Here is an 18,308-nt window from a genome sequence, read left to right as displayed (position 1 = left end):
GCCATTGGCATACTGGTCCTTGGCCTACAAGTAGGAATCAAAATAAGGGTTGAAATCTAGCATGTTACATAAGCTTAGCGGCTCCATTAGTTCCACCCAATGTGAATATTCCTATTAAGCCTAACATGACAATTAATGTTGATAATCTAGCAAGACCAACGTTTTCACCTAGATGGAAAAATAACCAACCAAATCCACAATCGAACCTTTGTCAAATAAGTTTGACAACGATTGAGATTTGACAAGGGTGTTATCATACTTGTTAAGAGAACCACATCTTGAATGGGTTGACAATTAGCCTTTTCTTAATAGGCTTTAAAATCCCCAATTTGCCATACTGGCGAAGTTGAACAATTGATGAGTGAACACATTGGTTGGTTTATAGTCCAATGTACCAAAGAATTGACAAATGAGTTTTTAAGACTAGATTATTTCCTTTATCTTTGTAATAGATTTAGTCGATGTGAGGAGAGTTTGGTCTTTATAAACACAATTATCAGAAACTTAAAGAGAATTGACAACTCGTTAGTGAAGGCATCGATGGCACACAATGTGAAGTTATCGATGAAGTCATCGATAGAGATAGAATCAATGAGCAATTGATAAGAGGAGAACTGTGGGGTGATTATTTTTATTGCGGCTATTTTAGGATTTTTGTAACTTTTGATAGTAAGTGTTGCTAGATTATCGATGTCCCTCGAGTAATTTTTAATAAATAATGAACATAACCATTACGAAGTTATTTTATTATTTCAATTTAGTAACCGTTGTTTGTAATTGTCGGGAGAGGGTATAAATACACCAAGTGTGTTCTTGGTAGACCCCCTCCCCCAAGAACAACAACAAAAGACCTATTATCTGGAAAATACAACATCTTTCAAATCTTATACTTTAGTTGTATTTTCCAGATAATTTGTCATCAATGAAGGCGTATATTTTAATTATAGCTTTCAAATTTTGTCTTTCGTTAAATTTTTGGCGTGATATCTTCATGTCATCACACTTTATTGTCGATTAAAGTCCAGTAAAATTTTTTATGTCATCGCACTTTATTGTTAATTAAATTTCCTTGAAGCATATTTGTTCCTTGTGCTCCATTAATAAAAATTCTGTCTAGAATCGCCACAAAAATCATCTTCTCTTAATAAGACTGAAGAACAATTTTTGATGAAAGATGTTTCGTTATCAATTAAGTTTTGACGAAACAGCTAGACAAAATAAATATTGGACCAGTTCCAAGTAGAATCGAGAACCAGCAATTCCAAAACTTGTGGGGTCGATTCCTAAACCTACATTGACTTAATTAGGAACCGATTATTGTCGATATCAATTTTGAGTATATTAGTTTTCTCAATGCATAATTACATTTTGAGTATGTATCAATTTGACCCCACTCGTTTGTGGTCATCTACCCCGTTGACTGCAAGTTTGGTTGCAATATCAAGTAAGACCGTCATGTAATGGCGAACGGAATCCAATGGAGCAGCACTAGCGAAAGAGACTATACCTTGACAAAAAGAGATAGTGTTTTCATTGAAAGCAAGGAGCTCCTCGTTATCATTATTTACAAACCACATGAAAGAAACTTTAACATGATGATTATTTGGAAAAGCTGTAATTACAAACCTTTTAATTAAGCGATTTACCAATTAGATATTACTCAATAATCGATTTGAAGTGTTAAACATTTTAAACTATGATTAATGGCGCATCGAATTTTATATTCCTTTAAAAAGACCAAACATGTTTTCTAATATATATATAAAAAGAAAAAGTAAACAGGTTTCCATGAGAATTTAAATTAAAATAAAAAAAAAAAGGAAAGCAGGGAGAAGCACGCAAAGTTGCGGAAAGCGAAAGCACACCCATCAGGCTAGGCTAGGGCACTGCAACTAAGGAGCCGTGACGTCGGGGCCACGCGACCCTAGGCAATGTTAAGAGGATTTAGTGTCAAGGATGAAATTGGAAATATAATAACTTAAAAAGGGCCAGAATAAAATTTCAAGAATTGACTATTCCTCTCATTGAACATTTTGAGGAAACTTCACAGTCAAAAGTGGTACTTTTAAGCTTTAGGCTATGTTCAGGTGACTTTGGACTCGCCCTAAATTTGATCAAGCGCCGTAACTTTCACTAAAGGTCATTTGAAAGCTCCAAACTACTTTGTACCCCAAATCATTTTTGCATGAATTTGGCATAGCGGAAAGGAATCATGCATGGTCCCCTATCTTTGGCATTTTCTTGTCACAGATCACAATCATCTCCTTTTGGGTCTTTCACTCCAGAGGAACGAACCCAATCAAAACGCATCCCCCATTGAATGGTTTGAGCAGTAGACATGACATGAATGGCCATGTTTTAGAGGGCAATGACCCCTACTCCCCTTTCCCTGTGCGTCCCATTTTGGGTATCCTCCGTTCAGCTCACGTATCCCGCACTTTCTGCTGGTCTTTCCTGTTTCTGATTGCTCAGCATCCTTCAAAGGACAATGCTCTAGGCCAGCTTTTGCATTCTTTTCCCTTTTTGCTCCCCCAGTGTTTGGACTGATGTAGATCTCAAGGTGCGAATGTCATGAGAGCCGATGCTTGTCTGAATGCGCAAGAGTATGTCTCTGGCTCATTTGATATTGTAAATCGTCATGGTTACTTGACTTAATGCAGGTAAGGGAAAAACATTCTGAAGTAGAATGACGCATTTTTCTTTCTTCCTCGTTGAACCAAAGTAGGGTTTAAGTCTAGTCTAGTGGTTTGCTGGGACTCTTAGCAGAAGATGAAGGCATGCAAGAAGCCTTTCTAGTTGCTGGGAATTCTACAAAGTTATGGTATCCCAGCGTGCCTTAAATCGATCTTCCTTCTGGAAAATATTATTTCAGATCATCAAATACAATCAATTCATGACGTTTAGTTTGGCTGCAATGACCCACAGATCCACACACACACACAGGCACAATATAATTGCTCACTACCCGCCTATTGCTTCCAATAGCCGGGTCCATCAAGTTTACAGCTTTGCTCTCACTTAATGGGAACCTATCTGGATGATTATGACGTAAACAACTCGCTGCCTGGAGTAATTGTAGCAGTTCCCTCGCCCATGACTGTCGTCAAAGCCATCTCTTTCTCCCGAATCCTCTCGAGCTCCCAAGCAATTGCATCCATTTTCGGTCGCCTTTCACGCGGGGAAATCATGCACAACAACGTTAGCCTCGTCAAGTCCCTCATTCCATCCATTGTGAAAGTTCCGAGAAGCCGAGGGTCCACAAGGTTTATCAAACTTTCACGGGACTCCACCTAATATTGAATTTTCCGAGAGTAGACGAGAAAAGGTGATCACTGACTATGTCCTTTACAAGTCACTTTTTAGAATGTAAGAAGATGGAATGGATGGTTAGGAAGGTTAAACAAGCAACCTGCTTTTCCTCATCTCTTTTTCAATGTTATGCAAGTGATGGAACTGGTGTTACCTTACTTTAAAACCAAGTTACTCGATTAGGCATACGACAATAAAAAAAAAAACTGGGAACTTTTGACAAGAGAGTGAATTGGAGCAAGAGAACAATCACCGGTTGCATTGTGATAACCCTGTTTAGGGAAATGATCCGCATGATTCAAGATCTTTACTATAATTTTGCAGCTGTAAAATATAGAATTTCAATCGATCAAGTTGTTGATAGTAGATTGTGTTCATCTTCGTAATGTGAATGTCAAGAAAATAGCAAGTAGAATCCTAACAAATTGATTGCATCAAAGTATTAGGTAGAAGTATATTTACCCACTGGATTAAGCTTTCATGTCCTGACAATATCATATTTGGAGCTGCTTCTCCAGTGACAAGCTCCAAAAGAAATACTCCGAAGCTATATGCATCGCTCATCTCAGAGAAACCACCCAATTCTCCTGCCCTAAATAGCAGTAACACATTACATTTCAGTATGAAGTAATTTTTGTTCTTTTGACTTGAATATAAAAATGATGCAAGAAGAAATAAATTTACTCTGGATCCTGGAAAACACTGACAGATGCGTGAGATGGACCTGCTTCTTCTATCTTTATCTTTTCGAGAAATTTCGTGAGCCCTGCATCTGCAACTTTAGCTATGAAATTCTCATCAACCAAGACATTAGCTGTTTTGAAGTTCTTGTGCACCAAAGGAGGTCTAAGGCTGTGCAGATGGCTTAAGCCTGCACTGGATACAAATAGAAGTGTTCTCAAGTCAGATAGTCTGTGAGATCATGCTTAATAATCTTCTGCAATCGGCTCATAGCTGCGGGTCTACCTTTAGCAGCCCCAAGAGCAATGGATATCCTCTGCTTGAACTCTAGCTTAGTCGAAGATTCTTGTCCTCTGTCTGCAAGAGCAGCGAAGTTCCGTCAGTCATAACAATTAAGTGATTTTCATTTGCCATTACCGAACCAACAGGCTTTAACTACATTTTCCTACCGTAAAGATGGTCGCACATGCTGCCATTTGGTAGGTAGTCAAAGACTAACATCTGACACCCATTTTCGAGGCAGTAGCCCAGGAGAGTGACTAAATTACGATGGCGAATCTCCGACAAATATGATACCTGTTTGGAGACAGAAAAATATCAAAATACAATAATCTGGATAAATTAAGGGCAAAAGACATTCAATAAAGACGTTTGCTCCGAGAGGGGCACAGAAATTCAAAGCACTGATAATCTCCATTCCTGATGAACACTCATGGTGATTAGAATGCTGTATGTCATAATAGAGGATCTTAAACAAATGAGACCTTCATGCATAACGATCCCTAGCTTTTAACCATTATGTGTACATTATAAGAGGCTTTAACTAAACAACAAAGGTTAGACAGTATTGATGAAAAGCACCCACGATACATGTAAGTAAAAAGCCAGAAGAGCTTTTATACTCAGGAAAGGCTCCAGTGAAACAAGTTATGAGTGAAACAGAGGTTCCAGATACTGATCTAAAACAGGTTATATATTGCTTGTACTGGTACCTCAGTGACAAATTCTGGTTGAAGCACACCTGTGCGCCTTTTGATGGCAACAACTGTTCCATCACGAAGTAAACCTTTGTAGACCAAACCGAAACTTCCATGTCCAATGAGATTGCTCTCATCGAACTGCCTAGTAGCTAGCTCCAACTCTTGCATTGTAAACTGCCTCGGTCCATGGGGCCAAGATAGCGGCGGAGCCACTCCTGAACCAGATCCACCTCCCCTGTTCCACTCAACTGTCACAAGGAAGAGAATGCTGAAGTTTCTTACAGGAGATAAATCCGGATGTATAACTACGACAGATTGTCCCTTTTCAGTTGGATGGAGAACTTACCTAATGCAGATGGATCAGAAGAACCCGTCTCAGAATTCCTGTTAGCTGAAGTGTTCAGCTTTGACATGCAAAACCAAGCGAGTCCAACTAGGACAGCCACCGATGCAATTGCCCCGGCAGAAACTGCAGCTATTGATGCTAGTGAATTTGACATGGCCTTGGCTTCACTACTTCAGTAAGCCTAATCATCGAACCTGCCAAGCACAAGAACAGCTCTGGTAGCACAACCAATGCAAATAAACCATGTAAATGTGATGTTGGGGTTTGCAGTGGGGAAAAGAAGAACGAAGTGCAGTGTCTGATACCGGTGAGTTTAGAGGTATTAACTGGGTCAATGAGTCCTCATTATTGAGGAAGCTCTAATATACAAATGGGACTTGTGCATTTATAGTGATTTTCTTGCCTATAGGTGTTGAGGAATACAAAGCTTCAGTCTCGTGTACTTGCCCTGGAACTAGACATGTGGTGAAGACAAATGTAGCTGAATTCTGGACATGAGAGGATCAACACATTTGCTTTCTTAAAACCTTACTCTATGGCTATGCACAGTGCTTACTACTCAGCACCTCTCCAGAACATCCTCGTCCTTGAAAGCCAAAGCTTTCTATTTTATACGATTTCCTAGGAGGAAAGTTCAATAATGATCTAATAAGTAAGATAATCTCAAGATAAGTCGCCGTTCCATCTTTTACTGCTAGAAAGATGCCCATGTCACACTGTGAAGCAACTTTTGGAATTTCTTGATCCCACAAGATTAAACATGCAAAGAAAGTTTCATTACTGGGTTTAATCTGAGGCCTTTTGAAAGGTAGGAGACTATTTTGTTGGGTTCAGGGATTCTTGCAAATGGACACTGCCGAGCACATGTGTATGTATGCAGGAGAGATCCAAAAGATTGCTAGAGGCTCAATGGAGAACCTCTCCATCGAGAAATTGCAGATGCCCACTTGGTTGTTTTTGTACTGAGACTGTACGCACGCATATTTTTTCCTCTTTTTCTCTTGTGAGTTTTGTTTTTTCTTTTTTTGAGATGTACACATTTTTTTTGGCGTGTTGAGATGTACACATTGACAGGTACGAATGTGACATCAAGTTGGACACAGGCTCTCCGGTAGACATAATAATTGAAAAGGAGGGTTGGGGTTTTTGCGGGGGAGAGGAATCAAAGAGAGAGGGAAGTTGTAAGTGTTTCGATTTGAAGCCTCTCTTCCCTGAATTGGCTCTATCTTCCTTTTTGCCTCTTTTTGTCATCTGACCTGGAAAGAAGAGAGTTAATTTGTATTTTTGCTTTTTCTGGTATAAAGAGATATCAGAGTCTTTTTTGATGGGGTCATGACAGCTTAGCCAAATGACATTGCAGAAGCAGCTTCGCAGATTTTTTCTTTCTTTCTTTCTTTTTCTTGGCCTTTGCTAATTCTTTTAGATTCATTTTATTTCCTTCTCGGTAGCAAGGTTCTTGGATTTTACTATTCGAAAAGGAGGCTTATTTAATTAATTATTTATTTTTGCTCGGGGAAAAAGGAGGCTTATTGGTTGGCCCATTTTCGCGGAGATTTTAGCGAGAGCTTGTAAGATAAGAATCCTCCCTCTCACACACACACAAAAACAAGCTCGAGGATTGTTTTTTTCCTGTTTTTGTAGCTGCTCTTGCCTGGACTGAAAGTGAAGGTGAGGGGGGGAGGAAACTGTCATTTTATGCAGAGCATGGGCTGGAATTAATAGGCTCATGTCCTTCAATCACAGATCCAGAGAGAGAGGCAGAGAGAGAGAGTGAGCGAGTTTGTTGGGGAATGATGCAGTTGTCAAGCAAGATGCTGTTTTGACATCTTGTCCGAGGCTGACAGCATGTGGGGGAAGGGGGGCCTTTTGTACATGACCTCAGTGACTCCAAAAGATCTGTTTTTCTTTGTTCTTTGTTCTTTTTTTTTGGTGGGCGGGGGGCGGGGGGGGGGGAAATTTTTTAGCTCCCATTTTACTGTTCCTCTCTTAATTCATGAGACTCATTCATTTCTTCATGTAACACTAACATTTCCACAAACCTGAAAAAATTACCATTCATCGTTTGTCTTACTTCATGTCTCCCTAAAGGGTCCTCGTAACATCCAGAATTTAGAGTCCACAATACAGAAAATGCTATAAATAATTAGATACTATAGCAGATTTATACAAAGTACGCGTACGTAAATCTTCAATTGGACAACTCCGCCTTTTATTCGTTGCCTCCTCTTTCCCTATGTACCCTGAAGACTTAGAAATAGACTGTGAGATTGGGATGATCTGTGCTTTACTGGCCTCGCCATAATTTCAACTATGACTCTTGACTTCCAACTCGTGCATACTGTTATTGGCGAAGGAATCGCAGATTAATGACGTAGTCTTCTTCTTTTCCACCGTGATCAGCACGAAATTGTAAACATAGATTTGTGGCTTTGGGTTGGGATCATCATGGATTGCTTGTGTGTCACACATGCATCATTGGTTCCCTCTCTGTTGGCATGTGGAACTCTTGTTTTGTTCTTCTTTTTTAACTCTTGACTTTCCACTTTTTCTCCATTTTCCTTCCAGCGTGACCAACCTTTCCAGAACTCCGCGAGCTGCGCCGTGAAATTTGCATCTAACAGTGTGGTGCCGAAAGTTATTGGATCTCACAGCCTCTTCGCTGGACTAAGAGACTAAGGAAGAAGAATCGAAGTAGCTTCCAACAGGCAATGCTAAGCTCCTCAAATCATGGAATCGCTTCTGTGTCATGGTTTTACCTTCTAGAAGACACCGAAAGACCAAAACTCTGATTGATTTCTCAGAGAAAAATGGAAAAACGACAACTAGATGACTTGGAGATAAAATATTTTTTGCCCCAAGACTAATCCGAAGGCAACAACATAAAAATACAAAAGGAAATTCATGGCTCGCAGACGTTTGTCTCTCCTCCCTTATCACTTGCCTCGTGCAAACAAGATTTGATTCCCCAATCTGGACGTTCTTGGAATGGTCAATTTCAATGGCTAGCATGCTAAAATTTAAAAAGAAGAAGAAGAAGAAATTAAAATAATAAGATGAGTTTTAATTAATAAGCGGCTCTAAGGCACTAGTTGAGTTAACTTACAAGTAATATAGGAAATTATATTTTTTTTTCAAAGTGCCTTGGATATCAGGGAAGTGTACATTTGCAGAAAATTGCTTCGAGTAGAAAGTTTAATTATTTACAAATAATATTTTGAAAGACTTAGCAAGTGTTCCAGGCGCGTTTTTAACGTTTTCCTAATAAAATAAACCGATGGAAATGAAAAATGGGTTAATGGAAAAAGTAGACAAGTTGCATTCTCTACGTTCATTGTTTCCATGTCTGATCCAGGTTCCTATAAGCTTTTACAGACAACAAATAACACCATAAAATAAAGCTGGTTCATCTGAAAGTCTCCAAGAAACTACTGGACATTCTTGTTTTTCTGTTCATCAATAATGAAAAAATAAATAAATAAATTCTTGTTTACCTTCTCTAAAGCCTCTCTGTCCTTACTGCTTCTGAAAGCCGAAAATTGGATTAAAAAGCTACAGATGACATTGAGGGAAAAAGGGGTTTTCACGTTCTTGTCTCTCTTTTTTTCCTTAAGTGGGTCATGAATGAAAAGTTGAAAAACAAAGATTCCTCGTTAAAGTCAGATGCAGGATCACAACCCCCACCTGAAAATCTATTGTGGGCGAAAGTGAGCATAAGATACAGCAGTCATCGACTCGGCGTACATCTTATCCTTAAAAGGCTTTTTGTCAATCTAATATTTGATAGTCCTGCGTCATCTTTTTTAACGTCCTTCGCATTAACACCATCGATCGATTGCGAAAAAATTATCAATTCAGACCTAAATCTAATGTACGCATTCTAATTTGTCCTAAAGATTTTATGTGAAATTTCAATATAATTCTTATGGTCAATTGCTGCTGGAATAACTAATATGGCGGTTCACAAATTGTTCATGTCAACATGTCAGGTAAGATAGCCAACGATAACCGGACGTCAAGTTAGCAATTTTCCACGGCAATGTGAAATTGCAATCGCTTGTTGGCCTCGCCAAGCATCAAGGCAAGGCCAATCCTTGCCTAGGCAATGCCACCCATGCTTATGTGGTGCTTGGCCTCACCTACCACCAAAAAGAGGAGGAAAAAAGAGAGAGAGAAAAAAGAAAGGAAAAAAAATAATAATTAAAAATTTCTAGTTAGCACCAGTCATGCTACGTAAATTGACCAGTATCTATGTTGGCAATATTCGGTTAAAACTAGCCGCAATGACTAAATTAACTTCAAGTTAAAAGATTTATATCTAAATTGAAATAATTAAAATGTTTATAACTAAATTGATATAAATGCAATAAATTTAGAACTTTTTTGACACATTTCTTGACATTTGAGAAATAGGTTTATGATAGGTCAGGTAATTTTCCTATGAAATTACTTAGACCCGGCAAAAAGGGATCCGGACCCGATAATTGAAAAAAACAGCTCTGAAAAATTGAGTGTGGGTGAATTTTTGTTCAATCCATGAAAGGGCCAACCCAACCCTACATCAGAAAATTTTCAGGGCAGGTCGGATCAACCGGTTTAACCCAATTTGACCCAATGTATGAAGAATTTTTTTATTTGGTTCTTAAATTTGAGTTCTAATTTTGAAATATTTAGTCTTGTTTTCTTAAATATGTGACTCTCTATACTAAATGGGTAAATCAAAAAATTGATAATGCTATGTAATTAACGCAAACTCATCCAAATTTTTGCCAAGCGACACTATGAAAGTAGAATTGGAAGCTAGAAAGTTGAAGGACTTGAAGGCAAAAAATTAATTTTTTTTCAGGCTATTGATCGTCCCATATGTTAGGGTGAAGCGTGCACAGCTTCAAACCTTGAGAAAAGATTTTGAGACACTAGCGATGAAAGATGGAGAATCTATCACTAGTTATTGTGCCAGAACAATGGAAATCAGCAACAAGATGCGATTCCATGGTAAGAAGATGGACGACGTCACCATTGTGGAGAAGATTTTGCGTTCCTTAACACCAAAGTTTAATTATGTTGTTTGCTCAATTGAGGAGTCGAAAGACATAGATGTACTCTCTCTTAATGAATTGCAAAGCTCCTTATTAGTTCATGAACATAAGATGAATAGAAGTTCAACGGTAGAGAAGCAAGTGTTGAAGGCTTCTACCAATACTTATTCCAAGAATTTCAGAGAAAGGGGTAGAGGTAGAGGTAGAGGAAGGGGAGATCGAGGAAATAGAGATGTTAGCAAGAATTTCAAAGCCAGGGAGAAAAGTTTTTTGCAAAAAAAAAAAACCTTTTACTGCCTTAAGTTACCTAATGCAACAATCTTAAGTAACTCAAAGGCCAACCTTAGGTCATACTTAAGAAATAAAATCCGTGCGTTGTCATCATAATTCAATCAAAATTAAGACAATTTGAAACCTACAGCGACAAACATGAAATATTGTCACCATAGATCATAACTAAAATGACAAAATCATGGTTTCATCGCCTTAGGTTTAGGTTTAGGTTTAGACGACATGATTATCACTTTGTCACAATGAGGAGGGAAAATTTCAGACCTATGGCGATAAAAATAAAGTTTCATCACCGTAAGTAGATCTAAAGCGATGAATATTTTTTTGTCGCCTTTGAGTATGATAAGGCCAAAAAAAAAAAAAAAATTAATTGCTTCTAGTTGCCTTTGGGTATGACCTAGGGCGACAAACTTAGGATTCGTCCTGAGTCAACCTCAAGGCAACAAAAGTAATAATTTGTGCCCTGGGCGAACCCCAAGGCAACAAGACTAACAATTTGTAGTCTTTGCCACCTTAGGTCATACCCAAAGGCCTCTAGATGCATTTTTTTTGCCTTAGGTCATACTCAAAGGCAACGAAACTAAAATCTTATCGCTTTTAGTTTTTTCACCTTTGGTTGATCCTAAGGTAACAAATCTGAAAAATTTGTTGTCTTTGATTTCCTCTAAGACGACGAAAATAATTTTTTGCTTCATTTTTGGGATATGTTGGTCTCCATTGACTGTAATTTAATGCAACAATTTGTCACTTAGGACACACCTAAAGAGATAAAATTGATATTTTTTTGTAGCATTTGAAACTGGTTATGAAAGATTTTTTTTGTTAACATGACAAAAAATTGCATTGAATTTTCATTACGTAAGCAACGTAAAGTTCATAATGACACATACGTTGCATATGGAAACTGAATATTTATTTCTGATTGTCAACTTCTACAACATGTGTGGTATTATTAATGAAATGTAAATACCTATAGTATAATTATTATATTATAAGTGTATTTATTCGATACGATTTAATTACTCATATAGATATATAATGTAAAACTGGAATAACTATTAATTCGTATAATAGAAAATACAAGCATAACTTTTCAACCTTGAGGAAGTCAAACAAACTAGATCGACCAAAAAAAAAAGGGGGCCGACTTTGCTTAAAATTACAAAAATAAATAATTTAAAATTACAAAAATTAAAAAAATCCGTGTTAGATGGAAAATTAATTAAAAATTCAATGTAGGATGATTTGTTAGAAATGGTACTAAAATGATTGATTTTACTCTGATGTGGTATTTAAGTGAATGAAAAAAATTATGGCACTCAAGTGAGCGCCTTACGAAAGTTATAACACTCCTACTATTCTCATCCCTAATTTTTCCATTTATTGGCGAAGTGAAGATGTTATTGTGTAAAAATGTATATTTACATACAAAAGGCATGACTCTTTTTTCGACCAAAAAAATAGTGTTAGATATGAGTCAAGGAAGAAATGATTAATCTTTCGATTTAGATATGAGTCAAGGAAGAAATGATTGATCTTTAAATGCACAACAAAAGGAATTACCCAAAAATAAATGTTGAATCACCGGTGTGCAATGGACTAATTTACAACTTTACGATGGTCCAAATACAATCATGGAGAAAGTATTCTCATCCCATGGTACTAATACCGATCTTTTTCTCAAAGTAATAATGGAAGCCTTGTGTGTGTTTTCCTTTGATGGAGAGAGGAAAACATTATTTTTTCATAATGCTTTTTTCTATTGTTGTTATCCTTATCAAATTTAACTTTCTCTTAATAGATAACCCCTTCACATCTCTTGAAAAGGTGCCTCTCAATCACATTACATTATGACGAACTAATGCGTCTTAAACGCATCCCATCGTGGGCGAACCATTATAATATAACATCTCTCACTCAAACATGATGGACTTGACAATACTCTATCAATAATATAAGACATTCAATATTCATCTACTTTATTAATAATTCATATCGTCAAGAAATTGTGTGACCGGTGAGTATATCTGCACTCGGGAGCTCAAATTATGTACTTATTAGGAATAACATAATGGCTTCTACCCCAAAAAAAGAAATAAATAATTGATGTCTTACAGTGCTCTAGACATATTTTGCTACATCAATCTAAGTATATCGATTCTTTAAAAGTTATACTTGACTATTTTCAAAACGCCATATATTTATAATTATTTCCAAAACCACAAAAGGTGATATAATTGATCAACTAATAAACACATGTATATATAGCAACAATAGTCTTCTTTCGCACTGATGTCTCTTTTCATTTTAAAACAACTATTTTTTTAGACACGTCCTATAAAGTCATATATATTCATGACTGTCAGTAACATGCTAAAATAGCAACATTGGTTTGTTACTTCGAGAACATAGTTAGAAGTAACATATAACACAAAATGAGGTATTGAATTCATAAATTACCTCAAGGATTCACACAATGAGTAAATATGGATAATTTCACTCACTTCCTTTTATTGATCATATAATATACATGTAGTGTGAATAACATGCTATAGTAGATTTTTTATTTTTTTTTTAAAAGCGTATATCATTTATTAAACACATCCACTATACGGATCTTAGCCTAAACATAATCATATGCTTCTCATGTACTTATATGTAACTTCGGTGCCATATCAGCTCGCTTTCTACATCACTTAATTAAGTACCCGCATCTGAATTCCTTCGAGCATTCATGATTATAGGATTGTCATGTTCGGTCTTATCACATACAAATCATAGACTTCATCTTTATTCTAATCAAGGTGACGTAAAATTATATTATGTACTAAACTTGCTCTTCTAGCATCTATAGTACGTATCATCTCATCTTAACATGCTAACTATAGCACTTGAGGTGATTGTTCGTGTAAGTGAGCCAATCGTTGCATACTAACATACCTTTCAATAATATATGTGTGTTTGTGCTAATCTTAGAATGAATTTGTATTTGTTGATGAAGCATTAATTTATTAAATAAGAACAAAAAATTACAACATATGTTCACATATACATAAATCAATGATCCTAAAAAACATTAAATATCACGTTCTATATAACCTTAGAAATGTCATGTGGGTGAAGAACACATTTCTAAGAATTGCCTTTGTAAATGGCTCAGTTATCATTCTGTTGGTAAAAATGTATTGCAAGATCACTTCTTTCTACGCTATTATATTTTTGATAAAGTTATTTTTTTTATATCAACGTTTTTTGTCCTACCATGATATTTAGGGGCTTTTATACATACAATGGTTGCTTGATTATCATGATAGACTGTCGTTGGTCTTACAATCTCAATAATAATGGCTAAATTTTCCGAGAAACGTTTTAGCCATATCGCTGCTTGCACTGCAGTAAAACATGCAATAAATTTTACTCAATCGCAGATAAAGTTGTGCATGTCCGCTTCTTACTATTCTAAAAAACTGCACCTACATTAAGCAATAACGCATACCCAAAAGTTGATTTCTGCTCATTAGGGTCTCATCCCCAATCAGCATTTGAGTAACTTAATAAGCGCAAATTATTTCCTTGAAAACAAAGTCAATAGTCCATAGTGTCTTTCAAGTATCTAAATATCTTATTAACTGCTTTCCAATGTGTTTGATTAGGATTTGACTAGTATTTACTCACCAACTACAAGGCATGACATATGTTGGATCGAGTACACCTCTTAACATATATCAAATTTCTAACTGTATTAACGTAAGGAATAGTTTCTAGTTCTTTCTTTTCTTTTGGAATCTTAGGATAAATCTTAGAATTTAGGTTTTCACCTTGCATGATAGGGGTATTGATAGGATTATAATGCTACATATTGAAACATTCGAGATTTTCATTAAACAAGACTCTTGTGACAAAGTAATGAGTTTTCTTAATTAATCTTTTTCAGTCTTAACTCCCAATATATAAGCAACTTTTCCCATGTCATTCATTTCAAAATTAAAGAACAACTTTATGGTGATAACTAAACCATTATCATTTGTAACTAACAAAATCTCATCAACATAAAGTGATAAAATCACAAATTTATCCTTGGGCCATTTAATATACACACAATGATCTTCTTCGATCATCATGAATCCAAAAGAAGTTATGGCTTGATGAAAACGAAAATACCATAATTTAGATGATTGCTTAAGATTATATATTAAGCAATAAAGCTCGCAAACTTTACACTCTTAACCTTTAACTATTAAATCTATTAGTTGTTTCATATAGATTTCATCATCTAGTTCTCCATTGAAAAATATTGTCTTTGCAATCATTTGATGTAATTTTATGAGATAAAGCGTATAGAGGTAAACCTTACAACTGACAAAAAAGTTTCTTCATAGTCTTTCGCCACAAGGTGAGCTTTATATTTTTCAATAAATCTATCTGCCCTTTGCTTAATCTTGAAAACACATTTATTTCCATTGGCTTTGTGATTAGTTTATAGATCAATCAAGTCACAAACATGATTTACTCTAATGTACTCCTTTTCATCTATCAAAACTTCTCTTCATTCTTTCTTGTCAGGGAATGAAAGAGTCTCTTGAACTATTTTAGGCTCTATATCGTTTTGCGGAGTAATCATAAATGTTTTCCCTTTAATTTCAAACTAACGATGGGGAATTTCTCTGCGATTATTTTTACGTTATTGAATTTCTTGTGAATTAAGTTCACTAGGTGATTCAAAACTCCCACTAAGTCTTGCATATTGAGGCAAATATTTATTTGCCTCAACAATATTGGTGAGTGTGTTATTAGGATCATTCACCTTATATAATTTGAAGCCCTTATTAATCTCACATATACTAGGAAAGTCGTTCCCTAATAATGTAACATATTGTGACTATTTCAATTACTTTTCCGTTAGCTTGTTCATTTATGAACACATATCCTTTAAGTGCTTAGAATATCTCACAAAGATACATTTCTTCTCTCTAAGACTTAATTTGCCGTAAAATCATGAACATATGTTGCATACTCCAAGGTCATAGATTAAGTCTGGTTTCAATCAGTCCACAATTCATAAGGGGGTGAAAATGATTAACTTAAAATGGCATATGATTAAGTATATAGATAGCAGTTAGTAAAGCATTTCTCCAATATGAAATAGGTAGATTTATCTATGCCATTATAAATCTAACCATTTTTAATAGGGTTCTATTCATTTCCTCAGCAATTCCAATTTATTATGAGTGCCAGAATAGTCAAACGTCTTACAATTCCCTTTTCATCACAAAGGAACTTGAATTTCTCAAATAGATGCTCATGTCTGCGAATAGTTTTTGATGTTTTTATTATTTTGTTCAACTGATTTTATCTGAAAATCATATATCGCTCAAAGCAGTCTAATGCTTATGACTTATGTGAGATCGGAAACAAATAATTGAAACAAGTGAATTTATCTATAAAAGTGATGAAATATTAGGTTTCACATCTCTCTCTTACATTCAACGGACCACAAATGTCAGAATGTATGAGTTGTAATTGAAGTTCATCTTTGATTTCTTTACCAAATGATTTCCTAGCTGTTTTTCCTACTAGGCAATATTCACATATCAGTAGATCAATTTTAGCAAACGACTCTAAAAAGCTTTCTTCAGCTAATCTTTTTATTCTTTATAATCAAATATGACTTAGTTTAGCATGTCAAATACTTGCAAATTTTCACATTATGATAAGATACAATTAAAGAAAAACAATCATCAACATTAACATTAAACGCATTATAGTTAATATCTAACATCATAAAACCATTCACTATATGATTAGAACCATAATAAACTATTCAAAACATAATATTAACACAATCACTATGAAATTTCAATATATAACCTAAACAAAAGAACAACTACAGAGACCATGTTTCGCTGAATATCTGAAGCATTAAAGACATAATGTAGGAATAGGTTTTTGATTGCCATGTAAGTTTAATTTATATGTGCTGATACTCTTTACTTCAACTCTAAAGTTATTTCTAACATATATTAATATTTTTCTAGGCTATAGCTGAAGATACTTCACAAATACTTCTCAATCTCTAGCTACATAGTCTGTTACTCTTGAGTTTACGATTCACATAAAATGATATTCAGCAAGTATTGTATTACAATGCTAAAAACATAAGCACTACTTAAAGTAATAGAATAATATGGTATCTCTTTCGACTCAGTGCATTCACGAATAAAGTAACCCAGCTTACTACAACTATAATACTTCATCTTGACCTTATTACAATCCTATCACGTTTCTTACGTGGGATGATCTTAGTTCTTTTGAGTGCTTGCTTAATCTCCTTTCATTATTGTTAAATTTATAGCTCTTGTTGCACTTGAAGTCCTAAACTTTGCGTGAATATGATTCAATAACATACTGGATCTTACAACTTCTAGGCACTCATCATCTAATTCTAAATGACGCGCTAAATCATCAAAAGTGATGATGTTCTCATTATGTATCATGTTGATTTTCATATACTCCAAACTATTAAGAAGAGATCTTATAAAACCTCAATTTGTTGTTTATTAATAGGGGTAGGATCTGCCGTCTTCAGCTCACTTATTATGTTCGATATCTCTTGAAGATGCTACATCATTGTTTGATTTTGATGCTTTCAATATGTTTCAAACCTTATGATGAGCTTTCTCAATTTAGTGGCAAGTGTACCCCCCAAACTTATCTTTCAAGGCAGCCTAGATTACTTGAACTTTATCATAACTTTCAAACTCATAAATAAGATCATCTTGCATACAACTCAGGAACATGATTCGAGCAATACTATTTTTAGTTTTTCAAACTTGATAAGCTTCTTGATATTTTCTATATTGAGCAAAAGTTACATGTTCAGGTTCATTCATGATGTGGTTAAGGATTTTCAAAACCTCTTATTTCTCAAGGATATGCCTAACCTTTTGATGCCAAATATCAAAATTGTCACCGTTTAACTTCTCACCTTTATTGAGATCAGCCACAACGGTCTTGAATGTCGAGGCTATGATCAATTACTACTACACATTGACATAATAAATGCATAATCAATACTACCACTTTTTTCACATTAACACACATATTTGATTTGTAGCAAAAACAAACTAAATTAATAATAATTCAACAAAAGACACTGAAATGAAAGTTCACTATGTTCCTAATCAATTTCTCTATACAATTGCTCTACTATCATTAATTTGCTCAATTGTGTAAATTTTAAATTCAAGGAGATAATTCCTTCAAACTCTACCAACTTACGAACTATTACTAGAAAAGATAATTAGAAATACCTAGTGTAGTGATTACATTATCTCTAATAATCATAGGGCATAGTAAGATGTGAACTAACGTATCAAGTATAATCATATGCGGAATTCAAAATATAAATAGAAAAACAAAAATCTCCAACCATTGTTCGAGTTTGCTTGAAACTAAGAAATTGCAAGCATGTTAAATCTTATATATGCCATCATTGAATCATACTCTAAACAATCTATATGTGGTCATTTATACGTAGGCTAGCTTCTATATTTCCAAAAACCATAGGAAAATACAAGTAAAAAAGACAAAAATTCAATAATACCCTAAAAATATGCTTATCTAGGGTTTCGTATGCACTTTTGTATATTTAAAAGCTTCAAAAAT

At 35.2% G+C, this 18,308-nt stretch overlaps 1 protein-coding gene across 10 annotated transcripts; it reads right to left on the bottom strand.

Moving 5' to 3' along the window:
* Window positions 1-2,832: 2,832 nt before the first annotated feature.
* LOC104425845 (probable serine/threonine-protein kinase PBL21) lies at window positions 2,833-6,455 on the bottom strand. Of its 10 annotated transcripts, XR_005548022.1 has the most exons (9): window positions 5,317-6,455; window positions 4,983-5,218; window positions 4,440-4,566; window positions 4,276-4,347; window positions 3,994-4,180; window positions 3,772-3,901; window positions 3,563-3,633; window positions 3,410-3,467; window positions 3,153-3,290 (listed from the first exon to the last, which is right to left on the bottom strand). XR_005548022.1 is itself a non-coding variant. In XM_010038702.3 (8 exons), exons 2-8 carry the CDS (start codon window positions 5,468-5,470, stop codon window positions 3,042-3,044), a joined length of 1,155 nt encoding a protein of 384 aa, XP_010037004.1. In that variant the 5' UTR covers window positions 5,471-5,510; window positions 5,622-6,446; the 3' UTR covers window positions 2,833-3,041. The 10 variants fall into 10 exon arrangements, 8 of the variants coding, with proteins under 8 accessions (XP_010037004.1, XP_010036997.1, XP_010036987.1 ...); XM_010038702.3 differs by lacking the exons at window positions 3,410-3,467; window positions 3,563-3,633 and having other exon boundaries at window positions 2,833-3,290; window positions 5,317-5,510; window positions 5,622-6,446; XM_010038695.3 differs by lacking the exons at window positions 3,410-3,467; window positions 3,563-3,633 and having other exon boundaries at window positions 2,833-3,290; window positions 5,317-5,510; window positions 5,644-6,446.
* Window positions 6,456-18,308: the final 11,853 nt, after the last annotated feature.

This window comes from Eucalyptus grandis, chromosome 2 (genome assembly GCF_016545825.1).
Source record: "Eucalyptus grandis isolate ANBG69807.140 chromosome 2, ASM1654582v1, whole genome shotgun sequence".
Lineage (NCBI taxonomy): Eukaryota > Viridiplantae > Streptophyta > Magnoliopsida > Myrtales > Myrtaceae > Eucalyptus > Eucalyptus grandis.
Note: the sequence above shows the minus strand (reverse complement) of the source record. Positions and strands in the feature narration are given on the sequence as shown.

Excerpts from the sequence above, each read along its gene's own strand:
- LOC104425845 (XM_039305880.1), bottom strand. The coding sequence starts at position 5,470 with ATGTCAAATTCACTAGCATCAATAGCTGCAGTTTCTGCCGGGGCAATT. Across the intron at positions 3,902-3,993 it reads AGTGTTTTCCAGGATCCAGA|GGCAGGAGAATTGGGTGGTT; the intron begins GTAAATTTATTT and ends ACTGCTATTTAG. Across the intron at positions 3,291-3,771 it reads ATGAAAGCTTAATCCAGTGG|GTGGAGTCCCGTGAAAGTTT; the intron begins GTAAATATACTT and ends ATTCAATATTAG.